The sequence below is a fragment of the Brachyhypopomus gauderio genome, chromosome 4 (assembly GCF_052324685.1).
Source record: "Brachyhypopomus gauderio isolate BG-103 chromosome 4, BGAUD_0.2, whole genome shotgun sequence".
Lineage (NCBI taxonomy): Eukaryota > Metazoa > Chordata > Actinopteri > Gymnotiformes > Hypopomidae > Brachyhypopomus > Brachyhypopomus gauderio.
This window is the reverse complement of record NC_135214.1, coordinates 13,387,888-13,405,308: the sequence shown is the minus strand read 5'-3', so window position 1 is coordinate 13,405,308 and position 17,421 is coordinate 13,387,888. Positions and strand designations below refer to the sequence as shown.

The 17,421-nt window shown below is 39.5% G+C and overlaps 1 protein-coding gene across 1 annotated transcript; it reads right to left on the bottom strand.

Annotated features, from left to right (window-relative positions):
- Positions 1 to 795: 795 nt before the first annotated feature.
- stat1b (signal transducer and activator of transcription 1b) lies at positions 796 to 16,784 on the bottom strand. The gene is made up of 23 exons (XM_077002353.1): positions 16,610 to 16,784; positions 13,104 to 13,231; positions 12,522 to 12,666; positions 12,307 to 12,402; positions 12,002 to 12,091; positions 11,519 to 11,597; positions 11,316 to 11,410; positions 10,727 to 10,878; positions 10,465 to 10,623; positions 10,260 to 10,352; positions 9,981 to 10,040; positions 9,861 to 9,890; positions 9,609 to 9,699; positions 9,460 to 9,501; positions 9,241 to 9,324; positions 8,977 to 9,075; positions 8,734 to 8,869; positions 7,354 to 7,409; positions 4,432 to 4,526; positions 2,743 to 2,882; positions 2,442 to 2,630; positions 2,165 to 2,237; positions 796 to 1,860 (listed from the first exon to the last, which is right to left on the bottom strand). The coding sequence occupies exons 2-23, from the start codon at positions 13,229 to 13,231 to the stop codon at positions 1,737 to 1,739; spliced, it is 2,256 nt and encodes a 751-aa protein (XP_076858468.1). The 5' UTR covers positions 16,610 to 16,784; the 3' UTR covers positions 796 to 1,736.
- Between the last annotated feature and the right edge of the window lie 637 nt (positions 16,785 to 17,421).

The following is a 17,421-nucleotide window of genomic DNA, read 5'->3' as shown; positions in this document are numbered from 1 at the left end:
TAAGGTTCACTCTCCACGCTCCTCCAGTTGTGTCTGGAGTTTATTATTCAGCCATCTCCAAACCTGCTATTACACTCTGCTCTGACAAAACTCTGGGAAAGGTTATCAACAGGAAATTGGAGGGCTGGAAAATGTTATTAAAAAAAATTGTTAGTTGTATTGTAACGATGGGTGTACCAACTAGTACACACAGCGTTAAAACCAAGAGAATATTAGACACTAGTGCCGACAAACGCAAGTAGTAAAAAATGTGAGCGTGCATCCACACAAACACAGCAGCAAAACAAAACACAATAGATACACAAGAGAAAAATAACAAAAGAAACAGAAATGACGCAGAAAACACTATGCGTGAAAAACGAAACCAAGGACACCAGGGGAAGTAACTGACAGCAGGAGTATCACTGGGGAAAACTTGAGGGAGGTCAGTAAGTGCAGGAGATAGTTACTCAAAAAAGTAGTAGAGAAGCAAAGAGACAAGAGAGAGAGAAAGCATAAAGTGGCGAGACACCTAACATACGGAACGGAACCAGAGAAAGCAGAGAAGGGGCTGAGCATGTGAAGTCGAGCCAAAACGATTCAGCCGTGATCCGTTTCCACAAGCTTCCTTAAGAAGCCATAGCAACGGCTGAAACGGATCACTGCTGATTGCACCTATTGAGTCTAGGACTGACTCGGGTGCCTCTAATGGTGGTAGTAGGATCGGAAGCCGAGCCAGCCCTGACATGTATGATGACATCCAGTAGAAGAAAAGCAAGACATTTGTGTGCTTTGAACAACCAGGAGTTAGACCAAATGATATGTTTCATATCTTTTATTCATTACCATTAATTGTGGTTAAAGTTAAAGGTATGTGCAATGCAATAGATTATAATCTTGTATGATTTAATTACAATTTAAATAGACATCCAAGCAAACTTACCATTTTCAAATTCTCTGCAAAAAGGACATAACAAAAGAATTACAACCCCATCCTCCACACACACACACACACACACACACACACACACACACACACACACACACACACACACACACACACACACACGTGTTGATAGTATCAGACACCACCTACACATTCTGGGAATCATATTTGTAAGCTCTGACCTGAACATTGCAGTATTGTCACTGTAATAACTGGTTTACTGATTTTTGCTTAAGTTACTATCAGGACAGTGTAGAGGAGAGCAGTAGTAGATTAGTAGAGCAGGAACCATCTCATCTGCAGGACTGAATGGAGCATTGAGGAGAAAAAAATGTGAACACCACACGTGCTGGAAGCAGACAGTTGTCCCAACCCTGAGGTTATGGTAGCAGCTATTACAGAAGACAATAACTGATGCTAGAGGTTTTGGGGGTAAGGATGACCCACATACTCTTTATATGTTTAAAGTTCCCCAATCAGAAACAGCTAAAACAACCAAATTACTCCAATGGATTATCAGAGTGCTTAAACAGCAGAAATTTACATTACATGTTGTAAGGCACCGTTAACTAAAACGTACAGTGTGAGGGTACTTGTGAAAGTATCGTTGTGGGTGTACTGTAACTTAGACAAACTGCCAGGAGTTGCAGAGTTTCTGTTGTTGCAGTTGTAAAAAAGAAATGAGCATAATTGCAGAGATTCCCAAGGGCACTAAGAAGACATCCCCTCAAGAAGAACACCACATTAAGGGACTCTGTCCAATTCCAGTGGATCCAGGCCATCTTGCATGTGAGCATTTGCCAGGCGCAGATCAATAGGGAGTCGTCTCCACCATTACCAATGTGTCCATTCCATTGTCCTTGTTAATATCCTCAAGCATTCCAAATGCCTCAGGGCTTAAAGGCAGGATACTGTCCTGAAGTCTTGTGACTGAACTGGGGACATAAGAGTATTTCTACAATTACATTTTATTTTCCCCGTTTTGCAGAACTGCACCAATGACACTCAAAATGCACATATATTGTTAGGGCTAAACATATCTTATAAACGTAAATATAAATCGAACTTAGAAAAGGTGCTGCAACAGATGTTAGCTGTAAGCAAAGATGTAAGCAAAGCAAAGCAAATTTTGAATTTGAATTTTATTTTTGCACAATATCCAAACACAAAATGTAAATTATATAACACAGTGCAAGTGGAGACAATGGATAGCAAATGTTACAGTCCTTGCAAACTTACACATCTGACACTGGAATTATCCGTCTCATCATATATGGATCGATTGGTTTATCAACGTCCATCTTGTCTGGATCTGAAATCAGAACATTTAACAAACAATAATGCATGCCTGGTTTACTCATTGTCTCATGACTCATTTGGGACTGTAATCTTTTTTTCTGTGGTTTTACTTTCTGTTCTCTGCATTTGTGTTACAGATAAGCTATTAATGAAATGACAACTACTGCAGAATTGGGGGGGGGGGGGGTGTGATGCCATACAGTTACTGCATGTGTACCTTGAGGGGTGCTGCTATAATGGCGGCCAAAGGCCATGTCTTTAGGGATGTCTGGATACAGGTAGAGCAGAGGGCATTCTGGGATGTTCCCAGCAGCCATTAGTCTGTAGTTTCGGATTATGTCAGGGAACGTGATAGAGGCAAGATCTGCCTTTGTGTAGGGCTTCACAGAGTGCGTCTGGGGTTCACCTGTGGGTGATACATAGTTAAAATATATATAATATATATGTGTATATATATATATATATATATTTCAGAATAGTAATATATATATATTGTCAGATCATAGACATACACGTACCGGTTTGTGACTGCTCCACCCATGTTATGGTGATACCTCCTTCTTTACATGTCTCGCTAAAGCGCAGGAGAAAAGTCCCTGTATGTTTGTCTCCTAACATAGCCTTTTCCTTCTCTCTGCTGACAAAGCCCATGATTAACCTGCATGCAAGAACATGGGACAGGGCCAGTTAGGAAGTGGTCAGCATCCTTCTGGATTAGATTAATTTCTACATTGTTCGAGTACTTTCAGTAAAGGTCAGATGATGTGAAGAAGTCTGAGTTACACTTGTTGGAGTGTTAGAGTTAGGGATGCAGTAGAAACTCTGTTGTGATGTGTTTGCTGTTGTGAAGAGGGTTGGGCCCTATGTGAAGCTCTAATAGACTCACATTGGATACTGTGCATTCTATTTTGTGTGTAATTACAATTAATAACTTAGTCACAATAACCGGAAGGATTCTTAGTGTCTCCACAGCTCCAACATCCATAAGGAGTCGAGTTTTAGCACTGTATTAACACTACATTTAATAATAAAATAATAAAAACTAATAAAACTTCAAGAAACCCTGAAAAAAGTGCCACATTTTTTCAGTTGGGTTCATAATAATATAGTTGAACATTACCTAAATTAAAGCAAAACGGACATTAAAATTGTGATCTATAATAGCATTAGTAATGTACAGTGTTGGGAACGTTACTTTAAAAAAGTAATTAGTTATAGTTACTCACTACTTGTTCAAAAAAGTAACTGAGTTAGTAACTGAATTACTCTATAATAAAAGTAACTCGTTACCAGGGAAAGTAACTATTTGCATTACAGTAAAAAAAAAAAAAGTTATATGCCAATGAATAAGGGTTTTTTGAAAAAGCAGTTTTCACAGTCAGTTGAAATGAGTAGATCATAAAGGTGTTTAACTTTTGACATTTTTTGCACATCAATAGACCAGTGCAGGATAAAATCCTTTAAAATCCCAAATCTTTGAAAAAAAAGAAGCAAAAGTAAACAGTTACACTATATAAAGTGCATATCTATCAAATTAAATTAAATTCTCTCAACCTGAGACAACTGGTTTGTTCACAACAGAAGTAAACTTAACAATTAAACCTCTATTCTTAATTAAATACATCAAAAACCCAGTCTGGTAGAAATTCAGGAACTTCAAGTATTTTCTTAAATAATGTTTATATCGCCACCTTGAAAATTATCATTTTTCCTTGGCTTGCTCCTGACTCACCATTTCTGCCTCTTCTCCATTTGTGTTGTGTGCTTCGGCGTGCGTATAAAAACACTGGCTCTGATTGGCTACCATAACGCTGCCTTAGCCAATCGCTTACTGACTTGTTAAGTTAAACAGGTGTTACACCGAGAACTGTGACCTATCAAGATCTGTTACTCCTCACTAACCTGGGCAGCGGTTCGCTCGCATTACTGTTAGTATATCAATATATAGTAACGCACCACTTTTAATGACCAGTAACGTCAACGGCGTTGTAACGACAGGAAAAGTAATTAATTATATTATCCCATTACTGACAAAATGACGCCGTTACCTAACGCCGTTATTTTTAACGGCGTTATTCGCAACACTGGTAATGTAGGATATGTAATAGTATGTAATGTAATAGTATATAAATAAATATGTTGCCACACTGAACATGTGCCTGAATCAGATCTGCAGGGTTTGATTTTTTTCTTGCCTTAGTTCTTACCCATCATTCCAGATGTTGAGCAGGCATCGTTTAATGAGGTCTAGAATTCCATCAATCCAGAGCCAGAAAGGTACTCCCTTCTCATTGGCAGCAAGCTGAAAAAAACATAAATGTTCAGGGAATCGTTTTTTCCTTCCAGACAAACACACATACACGCATGCACACACAGTTCAGTAGTGAACACTTCAGAGCAGATCTCACACCCTAGATATGCCTATCTACCCATGATGTGTGAGCTCTAATGACTCTCATACAACACTAGTTAATTCCCTTTCTCCCATATAAGACTCAGCAATTACTCCTACCAACGACACCCATTGCTCTGTAACAGGGCGGACGCCTGTTCCATGGGAGGTTATGCCTTTTTCATGGGAGGTTATACCTTTTTCATGGGAGGTTCTAAGTGGTATTGAGTAAAGGGGGATATAAGGAATTATTTTGTTTTCGTTAAGGGTTGAGTTAGCTGGTATTTTAAAATTATTTGGATTTATATTGTACTGTTTTTAAAATATGTTCTGTCTAGGAAATTGGCACCACCAGCAATGAATTAGGAGTGTATATTTTGGGACAATGGTTTGGGCCAATTATATAAAAGATGGAGCCTAAGACAGGAAGAGGGGGAGACAGGAAGGCTGTTCAGATGTCATTAGAGATGCTGCTGACTGAGCTATTATTGAAGTCCTGTGTAGGCTTGCTTTGCAAACAAGATATATATATATATATATATATATATATATATATATATATATATATATATTTTTTTTTTTAATAGATTTTAAGAACACTAAAATTACAAATTATGTGACTGGACAACAGACTTTTATTTAAATTTTATTTAACTTTAAACATGCATTTTGAAATGTTTTATTATAACTCTTAACATGCATTATGTAAGAGTGTGAAAAGTCCGTTGTAAAGCAGTTTTCGTCGTTAAGCGTGACCCTATATTTAAATACGCTTTGATCGTAAATACAGTATAGAAAAAACTAACAATGTTCTCGTGCGTACAGCGTGAGAAAGAGCGATCGCGTTACCGAGATGGGCTTATCGTACACAACACTCCACTGCTCCTCCGCGCACCGCGCAAAATTAAATTAAAAGTCGTGGTAACTCCGGTCCGTTGTTATCCAGACCCGTCGTTAAGCGGGGACTCACTGTATTATGTACAAAACAAAAAGTTCTTCTCTGTCAATACAGAGTGCAAATAGTGCAAACTGAGCCTGACCAAGTATGTCACTGAATTTGCTGCAACTACACTGCCATGTTCATTTTTAAGAATATCCCAATATCCTTTACTGTCTCAACTTGCCAAAGCGCCGTTCTGTCCCTGCTACCTCTGTTCAAGTGAGATGTGTTGATTTGAGTACTGAGCTGTGGTGCGTGCAGCTGTAAATGTCTCTGCATCCTGCTCGTATTAGTCGCGGTGTATGGCGTTATTTTCATACAATGTTTGCATATGTAGTGTCTTATCAGTCACTCTCTTGCCATTTATCATTTCCGCCGGGTTCCCAAAATGATTCCAAACAAACGATTTGAAAGTGGCGGGGCATCTTCAATAGTAATACCTGTATTTTCCCACGTCATTGTGACGTCATCAAATCTCGCGAGACAGATTTTTAACACGACGAGAAATCTCGCGGAGTTGAGTCTCGCGAGATCACGAGACACGGAGGTCTCATCACACCCCTAATATATATATAAGTATATTCATTTTGTTTGTTTTGTTTATTTAGTAAGTAGTTTATATTCTTTATTTGGATTTATTTTGGTGCTCATTCGTTGGAAAGTGTGTTTGGAGATCTGCGCAATAATTGATAAACAACAACGGTGCATAAATTATCCTGATGGGTCTCAATCCCTCCAGCGGTCATCCTCATAAACATGATGTAACGTTTAACTAAGGAATGGATGACGCAAGTGCGGGAAGTAAAAATTATTTAATGAGGTAAGGAAACTAAACACACGGAACAGGGAAATACTAAGCACAGGGAAACACAAAGACTACCAGACACAACCAAACAGAAGGACAATACATTAAACCAAACAAACCAGAATCAAGAAATACATAAAGAGATCCAACGTCATGTAAAGAGCAGCTTACTAAAAGTACAAACGGAATGAAAAGACGAACTAAGCAAAAGGACAACAACAATCGTGGGGAGTACTGTGTATAAACGAACAACTGAACTGGTGCAGCAAATGAACATAGCAATTAACAACGTGACTAAAGAACACACACACCAGGGCACGAGCAGACTATAGGGGAAGCACATACAGACAAGTGGCAGGGAAGGGGAATAAAGCTACGTATATAAATCAAGGTATAAAACGACAGGAACATGGAGACTAAATACACAGATAACAGAAAACACACGAAAGCATCGCAATCGGAATCAGGACAAGAACTAAAGGGGAGCAGCAAATATTTAACAGCAAAATTACCAGAAAAAGGCAGAGCATTAACAGGAGAACGAGGAGAGAAGGAGAGCAAGGTAAACTTACTAACAACCACTGACAAGGAAACACAGGACTGGGGAAGCTAAATACACAGAAGATAGGGAAGCGTGATCGAGACACAGTTGGAGAACACTGAGGGCAAGGGTGTGACAGATGGAGGAAACTATGGTAACAGGGAAACAAAGCGGGACAAGGGAGGAGGGCGGAGCTTGGCGTGACACATGTGAATTACACGTTTCAAACAGAGCCTTTTCAAATCCAGTCAGTGTATGCTTTCTAAGCTACACACCCAGAAATTGACTGTTGTTTCATGTCAATTTTTGTAACTTAGCAGTTATTTTAGCAGCACTGTGTTTAGCTAGTCAGTGACTCATTAAGTTTTCTTTTATAAGCATCTTCAGACAGAAGTGAATTTCTCTGTCTTAGCATCTCAGTAACCTGAGTAAGGAGCATTGGTACACTCACCTTCATGAACTTACTCCAGGAGATCTGGGTTTCAGGGTCCCCTTGGGCCTCGGGACCTGCAGACACATGGGAATGAAATCAAACTATGTTTTTATAACGATGTACGCATGTTTTTTTTTAGGTTAATTTATGTGCATTTAAACTTAAAATGTCAGGAAATTCCTTCAGCATAAATTTTCAATAACACAGCACGCAAGCAGAGGTGTCAAGTAACGAAGTACAAATACTTTGTTACCTTTCTTAAGTAGAAATTTTGGTTATTTATACTTTACTGGAGTAATTATTTTTCAGCTGACTTTTTACTTCTACTCCTTACATTTTTACACCATTATCTGTACTTTCTACTCCTTACATTTTAAAAATAGCCTCGTTACTGCTATTTCATTTCGACTTGTTTTCATTCCGGCATGTCATCGTTTAAAAAAACCCCTATCCTAATCGCGCCATCCAGATAGAGTGAATTTGATTGTGGTTGGATGAGAAGTATAAACATATAATATTCCGACACCCTATTGGTTTGTACGTGATCCATCACACCTGCACACGCCACATCACACTCCAGCAAGGACGTAGCAGACGTACGTAGCTTAGTATAAAGATGTCCATGGCAGCAGTGTTGCCAGGTTCGCGGTTTTCACGCCAAATTGGACTTGTTTGAAACTCCTTCCGCGGGTAAAAATTCTGGGGTCGCGGGGTGCGGTTTTTTGGGCTACTTTTGAGTTGGGCCACCGCGGGAGTTACAAGTCAACACTAAGAATCGATGGCGATATAATACTTAATTTGTCTCCACTTTAACACTGCTTCCCCGGTCAACAATTTACACTATCAGATAACTAAATAATATTGTTTAACAAACAAGCTTCATTACTAAGTGTTTCATACGTCCTTGATGTCACTTGTATGAACTGGTGATACTGCGGCAACGCATTGTGGTTCTGTCTGAAGTGCGAGTTAATAAAGGGTTTATAGTATTAACTGCCTTCCATCGTGGTGTTTCGCTGCTACAATACGAAACGGTGAAAGGCAGTTATTGAATGGACATAACTTTTTGCGTTCATATGTCAATTTTAACCAGTCACGGAATCTGTGCTGTCAAATTGCAGATCAGGTGTAGATGTAAAAAACACCTCTGTGGGCTAGTGCACTATAGACCCCTGTGGTGCGACCTAAGCTTTTGTCCTTAATGGCTTTTTTTCCTTACATTACTTTTACTTTTATACTTTAATTAGTTTTGAAAGCAGTACTTTAACACTTTTACTTGAGTAAAAAGCCTGAGTTGATACTTCCACTTCTACAGAAGTACTTTTAAACCCTAGTATCTATACTTCTACTTGAGTAATGAATGTGAATACTTTTGACACCTCTGTACGCAAGACTCACCAAGCAGTTTGTCTGCGAGCATGCTCAGTTGCTCCGTGCTGAGGCCTCTCTTGGTGATGGAGGAGAACTGCCAGCTTAGCACCTTGGTCAGCTCCGCCCACTTCACCGGAGGAGGGTTGAGGAAAAACGTCAGGCTCTGAAATGAAACCGATTCTCCCAGCAGTCAGAGGATGCTGAGAACAAAGTCTTTCCAAGGCTTGATAAGCCATGCTTTGCAGACATCTGTTGGAAAATGTCTCCTACCTGACAGTCAGTGCAAAGCATGTTGTACCAAAGAACCGAGGCCCACGCACTTGGCAGCTGGTTGATGTGAGAGATGACCACGACAGGAAGTGATGTGGTCTGAGTTCAGACATAAAGACATGAGTGCACACAGTATATATACTATATCTATATACAATCCTATACCTGACTGGACTCTGGACGTGTGGATTATAGCAGATTATTGTGTGTGAAAGGAAACAGACCAGCATGGTAATAATGAAGAGGAGAGTGTGCCAGACTCACAGTTAAATTGATGGAGAGTCCTGGCTGATTGAGCTGTGTGGTGAAACTAATGGAGTGAAGTTCTTCCATGATGAGAAGAGGGTTCTAAATGAGAATGGATACCAATGGACTAATTACCCACAAACTAGCCATAAACAATTCATTGAAATAACCTTAAAATGCTTATCTGTTCAATATACAACAGTCACTACACCTACTCAACAGGTAAACGTTCCCAACCTCATTTGTCCTGCTGCCGACTGCCTTCTGTTCTTTCAGTTGCTGTGGTGAAGAGAGTAAGAAAACCAAAACAGGTCATATTCATATGCTGCTAACACAAAGGTTAATTGCGTTTTTGTAATCAAATGAATCAGCTGTGTTGTTCATACCAAATGTCGGAATTCAGCTGACATGCAACCATTTGATTCTTCAATGTTCATGACCTTAGAACTGGTTCCCACAATATAGAACCTACGAAATCTACATTAGCAGACCATTGATGCATGTCAGTCAACATGTTCAATATGTACAGCACGTGTACAAACAGTACATTCAACTGGCCTATTGTAAATCAGTGTTATGTACATAATGTGTACAGTATTTGATTGATTGTTCAATATTTTCAAATTTTTTACCCATACCCCTTCACTGTGCTCTTTTCTGTTACATCCCTATGAATGAAAAACAAAACAAAAATGGTTTCAAACATCAAAAATACATCTTCATGTGATCTGTGCTGGTAAACCCACGTCTGAACTTACGTGTCGAACGCAGCTGTGACTTTAAGCTGGCAGTTGAGTTCCAGTAGCATAACCAGCAGCCTGTGGACAGAACACAGGCCTGTTGTTGATAATGCTGCTGTGGCCTTTCTTCTCGTGACTGTATGTACAGTCTTTCCCTGACCAGACAACCTTCGGTATTTTAGCCAGACATTGCAAGGTTTCTCTGAATCTGAATGAGGTCAAATCCTATATTCTGAATTCTGCTTCATGGTGTCAGGTTGGATCAGGTTGAGAACTGGGAGAAGTTTAGCAGTGCACCTGAGTTTGACTGTGAACTGCACCCCCGTCTTCAGCACTAGCGGTCTCTGAGGATGTGTGGGCATGCAGGGTTGTCTCTCCACCACAATGGAGCTGAAACACACATCACAAGTTTTTCCTTTCTGCTCTGGTCTATGATCTCAAAGCGCCGTCACCCACCGTGAAGCGGAGCCAAACCCCAGCTCCACCTGTGGAACCCACGTACTTGGTGAGGAGGTTTGTGAAGAGTGCCAGGGCCTGTTCCTGCAGGGTGCTCACGCTCACGGCAATGGGGTCGTTGTCATAGGAGAACTTCAGCACCAGCTCCTGCAGTTTGTTCAGCTGCTGACGTGTCTGCTGCAGACACTCCGCCACTGTGGTGAACCTGAGTTCATTAACAGTGCATTTTAATTGCTTCACTACTCCTACATGATATGGATAAATGAAGTATTACTTCAGTTAAGACAGCGCCCCCTAGAGGCCCTTACCAGCTCTGTAGCTGGTCCAGACAGGCTTTTGGAGGACCTCCTATGCAGGCCATTTGCTGCCTCTGTTTCCACTCAGGCAGCTCCACCGAAATAAGCGTGAACTGAATTGTTTTCACTAACTTTAGCACATGTACTAATTGAGTTACTACCACCTGTACACACACACACACACACACACACACACACACACACACACACACACACACACACACACACACACACACATACACACACACAAATAAACCAAATAAAATTTACATTGCAATATTATTACTGCTTCAATTCTCTGACAACAGGACCTACTAATGGTAAAGCAGCAAAAAAGTCTATTCCTAGACATCTGCAGCCAGATACTTTACTACAGAGAGTGCTCAATATTAGTGATTAGTGGGCCTGAATTGCATTGTTAGGAGGTGATGAGGTAAGGCATTCTGTATGTATAACTCCTTATATGTATATCTTTTGAAACGAGAGAATAGACAACACTTGGTTGAGAACACTAGTTGTTGGAAACAGCTTATATGTGAGACTGTCTATGAGTTGGTTTTGGTTTAAAAGACACATGGCCATAATCTTTCACAGGTCTTACCTCTCTCATGCTGTTCAGCCTAATAAACATTGTCCTGATCATCAGATTCTCCTGCTGGATCTCTTTGGCTGTTAGTGGATTCATTTCAGACTCCACTGAAACCACATAGGACATGACAGAGTCACATTTTACATTTTGATTAACATATTTATTAAAGACATTTGATTTTCTGCACATCTACAATGTTATTTTTCCTTTCTTACTCTGACTCTGTAAAGTTTTTCTCTTGAAGTCATGCTCATCTTGTACATCCTCCAGGGCCTGAATGTGCTGTTCTACCTCCTGGAGAAATACATTACTTATTTTAACACATACTCGGGGAAAATCTAAACAACTATCTCCAGTCTGAGGTCAGAAGGGGAAAACAAATGTTTTCTGTTTACACTGAGACATACCGACATTCACTTCACATGGAATTTATGATACTTATAAGTAAGATATTGAACTAAATATGCAACAAAAAAAAAAAGAAATTAAATTAAATGAATGAAATTAAATGAAATTCAGTGATAATAAAAATAAACAGCTGTTTCATCTTATTCACAAGATGTTTAATCATTAAAAACATTAGGTAGTGTTATTTGAGCTGCATTTTCTCCATCTAAATCGTCCGTGGAGTGACTCCACCAGCAGTATCTGAGAGAGAGATCAGAGAGCATCACGTGGAGTGACTCCACCAGCAGTACCTGCACGCGGTTCTTCAGCTCCTTCACTAAATTGTCCAGTTGCTTCTGTTTCTCCATGATAACGCAGCCCTGGGACGATCTTGCAATTTCCTGGCAAACCAAACACAAAGTCAATATCTCTTCCTCATTCTCATAGCAAACCCGACACTGACAAATCTGGCATTAAACCCAATAATTAAACCTGACAGGAACACAAATTAATTCTTCATTTTCCTTTTATTCAATGTTGCTGTAAAATATGACTGTAATATAATACTGTAATAGGAGGACTAGAGTTGCTGACATGAAAATTAACACTGCAGTACCTCTGTTTTGATGGCAGAATCCAGAATCTTCTTCTCTTCTTTTAGGCAGTTGGCTATAATCATTGCCATCTGCACTGGATCCTCCCCAAAGTGCTCCTACAAGGATTGAATACGCCATCATTAGTGGCTGCTGCATAAAAATAAATAAAAACCATTAAAAGGTCAGGGGGACAGTGCCGAAGCAAGTTGAGGTCACTTCATCGGAGACTCCGCACCTGTAGGTTCCGTTTTATCTTGCGGATGTTGTGCTGAAGCAGGAAGCTGTTGGTCAGGCTGAAATGACTGTATTGCTCATCCAGATGAGCCAGGAGCTCGTGGAAGCGCACTGTGGCTAAGGAGATGTTCGTGGCCACTGTGTCCCTGCACCACATAATGTCAGTAATAAACAGCAGCATAGCAATCTCAATTCAGAATGTCTAAAAAAATGCAACGTGAGAAATTGACAGTTTTTGGGGATAAAAACAAACAAAAAAAAACCCCCAATAATCTCTATTTGCAGAAGAGTTTGAAGCATATGAGGAACTTTTACTGACATACTTAACAAAGAGACATTACATGGAACTTACATGAATAAAACTTCATGCTTTCTTTCTTGTCACCCTCAACACACAATATGACATAACCATCTATCTGACTGTTAATTGTGCAAGATGATCTTGAACGTTTCTCAACCCAATCCTTGAGGCCCCGAGACAGTTCTACATTTTTGCTCTAACCGACTTGGAGCTATCAAGTCGAGTAACACTGGGTTACATATTTAACTGACATGGCAAGTGGTATAGTCTACCATATCTCACCAGTCATGGCTCTCGATCCACTGGCTGAGGTACTGACGGATCTCCATGGGGAAGACGTAGTCATAGAGCTGGTCCACTTGCTCTAGATAGCTGGAATCCAGCTGCTGCAGCTGGTGCCAAAGAGCCATCTACCAGCAGAGAGACATACGAGTAATGATGAGTAATAATCCATTACTATCCATCTACCAGCAGAGAGACATATGAGTAATGATGAGTAATAATCCATTATTATCCATCTACCAGCAGAAAGACATACGAGTAATGATGAGAAATAATCCATTACTATCCATCTACCAGCAGAGAGACATACAAGTAATGATGAGTAGCAATATATTACTATCCATCTACCAGCAGAGAGACATGCGAGTAATGATGAGTAATAATCCATTATTATCTATATTCTGTATTACATAGACAGTACTGAAATGGTCAAGGTAGATTATAACAGGCAGGACCATACAGGGCACAGAGGGTAGTGTTATTTATACTGAATTCCTTGTCTTAAATATGGATAAAATTATATAAATGCTTACAATAATTAGAATAAATCATTAGAATACATTGTTAGAATAGATCATCAGAAGATCATTAGAATAGATCACAAGATTGTATTAGAGCTGTTCAGCAATAATAGTTAAAGGTAATGGTAAATTAGAGATCTACAAACACGCTTACTGTCATTTTCGATTCAGTAACCTACTTTCCAATGGGAAGGGGGGGGGGGGTGCAGCCACTTTCAGTATTATATCTGACAATACTTTAGCTTGAATAGAGTACTGGTGTTAATTACTATACTGGTGATAATCTGTATAAACTGTCCAAAATGAGTGAACCAACTAATTAGTCAGAATGTACTTGCTAAAGGTGACAACATGGAAACAAAGTAAAAGGTGAAGTTCAAGAGGGTTTTAAAATTAAAGACTCCATGATGAACTAAGTAAAAAAATGACTTAACTAAGAGTCTGCTAATGTGCACAAGAACTGCATATGTTGCATTCTGAGCATGTTTTGTCAATTGTCTCTGAAGGCCCAAAAGTCATTCATGTTGAGACATGTAGAAACATCACCCACCCTTCAAGATTTTCTCCTTTTCACCACCAGAAATACCAGGTAAGTAAAACTAAACAAAGATAAGAAACTTTATCTATAATAATGTATTTTGTTGTTTAATTTTCTGTATTAAATCATACCACTGAATAATCACTGTTTATATAAATTTGTCATTAAAAAATAGATGTGTACTGCAATTCCTTCACACATTTCTACTTTCTGTAAGCATTTCTGCCTCTCTAGTTTCCAATGCATACTGGAGTGTCACTTTGGAGTGGCAACCATGTTACATTATGACAAAAAAGGAGGAATCCGTCACAGTTTGCTGGCTGGTTCCTTGGCTGGATATGAGAATAAAGTAGGGCAATCGGATCATCATCCAGGATGACTGTGTCCTCTTGGTTGAGAACAAAGGACTAATCAGTGGATGGACATAATTTTGATTTCATAGGTGGGGGGGGACACAAATTGGGGGGGGGGGGGGGGGGGGGGTGGCGAACGAAAATTGTTGGCGGTCGTTTTCTGCATGGTCCTAGCGCTAGATTCGTTGCTATTTAAATATTAGTTTTTTAACCGTTAAAATGTGGGGGGGGACATGGCCTCGTCGCTATTTAAATATTTGGTTTTAACTGTAAAAACTGGGGGGGGCCAAAACTGGCTTTTGAAAAAGTCCCCCCCAAATTACGTCCGTGAATCAGTGGTCAAATAGGGAATCAGTCAACTATTTTGTCAGGTGTTAATAGGGTTGGGCGATGTCTCCTTAATTGGCAGATGACGATGTTTACAGTGAAACATCGCGATGGACGATGATATCGTGGGGGGGGGGGGGGGGGGGTCTTCTATATAAAAACATAATGATTATAAAATAAAGTAGTGTAAAATAAGCTATATGGTATATGGTGATAATTCTACCCAGGCTTTAACGTGTAAGGAAAAAAAAACCTTCCACTGCACACGAAAATATCTCTGCATATGCGCTACCAGCATGCCCTCAGGAAGAGTTTTCAGCACCGCGGGTAGTGTGGTCACCCCAATCCGCAGCTTATTAAAGCTGTTTGTTGCTTTAATAAGCGTTTGTTGTTTGTTTGTTGTTCTGCTGTGATATCATAGTGAAATCCATGATTTATTTTAAAGCTTTTTCAAAAAAAGGTAAACGCCATAGCCATTCATAAGCTCTGTCACTTCGTTTTGTTGTTCAACTTTTAATAAACGTGTTTACAAACACCTTCGTGTCAATTTTGTAGCCTTTGCACTGCAAAATTATTGCTTTAGCTGAAGTTGAACGTCATACTTTGGTTGACTGAGTAAGTTTCCCGACGCACAACGAGCAGGCTTCTATTTGCGTGAATAACATGAAATGTTTAAAATTAATATAGACATGTAGAAAAAAACGAAGACAAGCTATAACCTAGATATAAATAATAATATCCTAATAATAATAATAGAATAATAAAAATAATATGCCAATTAGGCATATTTGTAGCAGTAGGGTATTTTAATTTTCATCCCTGACTCTAATTCATATAAGTTATATACCTGATTTGATCATTTTCCGTACAATCCCTGCTAAAGTTTTAGGTGAAGGAGATCTAAAGAAGGTCAGTGCATGTTTGTGGAAAACCAAAAAAGTGGGCGTGGCATTACCATCCATCGCTTTGGTGGGTCATCATTGACGATGGACGATGATATCGGATCTTATCTTAATAAGAGTCTGATCTTATCTTAATGGTGTAAAGTGCGAGGTGTCCTGAGCATGGACCCAAATAGTCGCATTTGGCATTTGAAAATACGCCACGTAGTTCATCTAAGTTAGTACTTAAAATTCAATTCAGGACACTTCCAACTACCATGAGATATCTTATGCTCACTAAAATAATCTGTAAGCACATACTCGTAGTGCAACAAACATACACCTGTTTGTTGAGTTCTTACCAGAGCACTAACTCAGTTGATACCACTTGCCGTTGCTGTTAAATTGTATGTCTGTCTATGGTTAATTGTGCTTCTTGGCAAACATCTAACTTGCAAAACACTAGGTAATGACATTGACTCTTGTAGTTTAGTAGTAGTCTGACTCAATGGTGTCTTGAATTCTGTACTATTACCTAGGATGAATTCTGTGATCAGATGCAAAGCACTTTGTAAGTCGCTCTGGATAAGAGCGTCTGCTAAATGCCGTAAATGTAAATGTAATGTAAATGTAGTGCAATCTCTCATATTTGGTTGAACAAATATGCCAACTTCATAGCAAATTCTGTAAACCCCAAATCCTATTATTAGTGTACAGCCATCGTATGTTTAGATGACGTCAACAGTATTGACAGTAGCTCTGTATCAGACAACAACAATTCAATCACGAGCTCAATCGCGAAAAAGAAAGGAGAAGAACGTGCATCGTGTTTGTTAACCTTTTCTTTACAGTTAATTCTAACTTCTAATGGCCTGACAGAACTCACCTTTAAAACACGCTGGGACTTGTTTCGCGATGGAAATGGAAGTCCTTTAGTCTGGAAAAATATGCCTGCTGGACGCTAAATGTTACACACCGCCTTATCTCTAAAGTGAGCGCTTTATTATCCTGAACTGTCTGCTGTTATAATACAAGGTCTGAAAGGTAGACATTCGCACAGCTGGAAGATAACGCCCTGCTGGATCATTCAACCTATCAAAATGTGTTGTTTTTAACCGCGCCGTTTCTTCCTTTTGAAAGCCAATCGTCGTTGAATGCGCATCTATTTACCACGCCCCTTTACATCGTTGGCTGTTCTATGCAATAACCTTACCCCCCCCCTGCGAAATTGCTGAGGGCGAAAAGGCAACTCAATAGCGAATAGAAACTTAGGCAGACATGTATAGAAGAACGAAACCACTGCTGCTTCTTAGCAGCTTCTTGGATGTATTAGATTACATTTAGCGTTGTTTTACACAGCGCTTGAATGGATAAACGTTCCTAACGTGTTCAACTTGCTTGTTGTAACATTGTATGGTTTCACAATTTGACATGAATGTCATGTAGTTTATTACAGTATAAAATTGCAGAATAAATATGGTGACACAAAATCAGCGTGAATTGCGTTTTTTCTAAAAATTATAGTGTATGTTGACATTAGCTGCGATGCATTTGAGCAATGGCGCGGCGGGGTTGGTTCACTTGATGGAACAGCCCGGAATAAACCACGCGTTTTCCGAGAAAGCGAAAGTAAGCGGCAATTGCTACAGCGTGAAAGGGAGAAACGAAACTTGAATCGACGCCTATTCCACGTTGTCC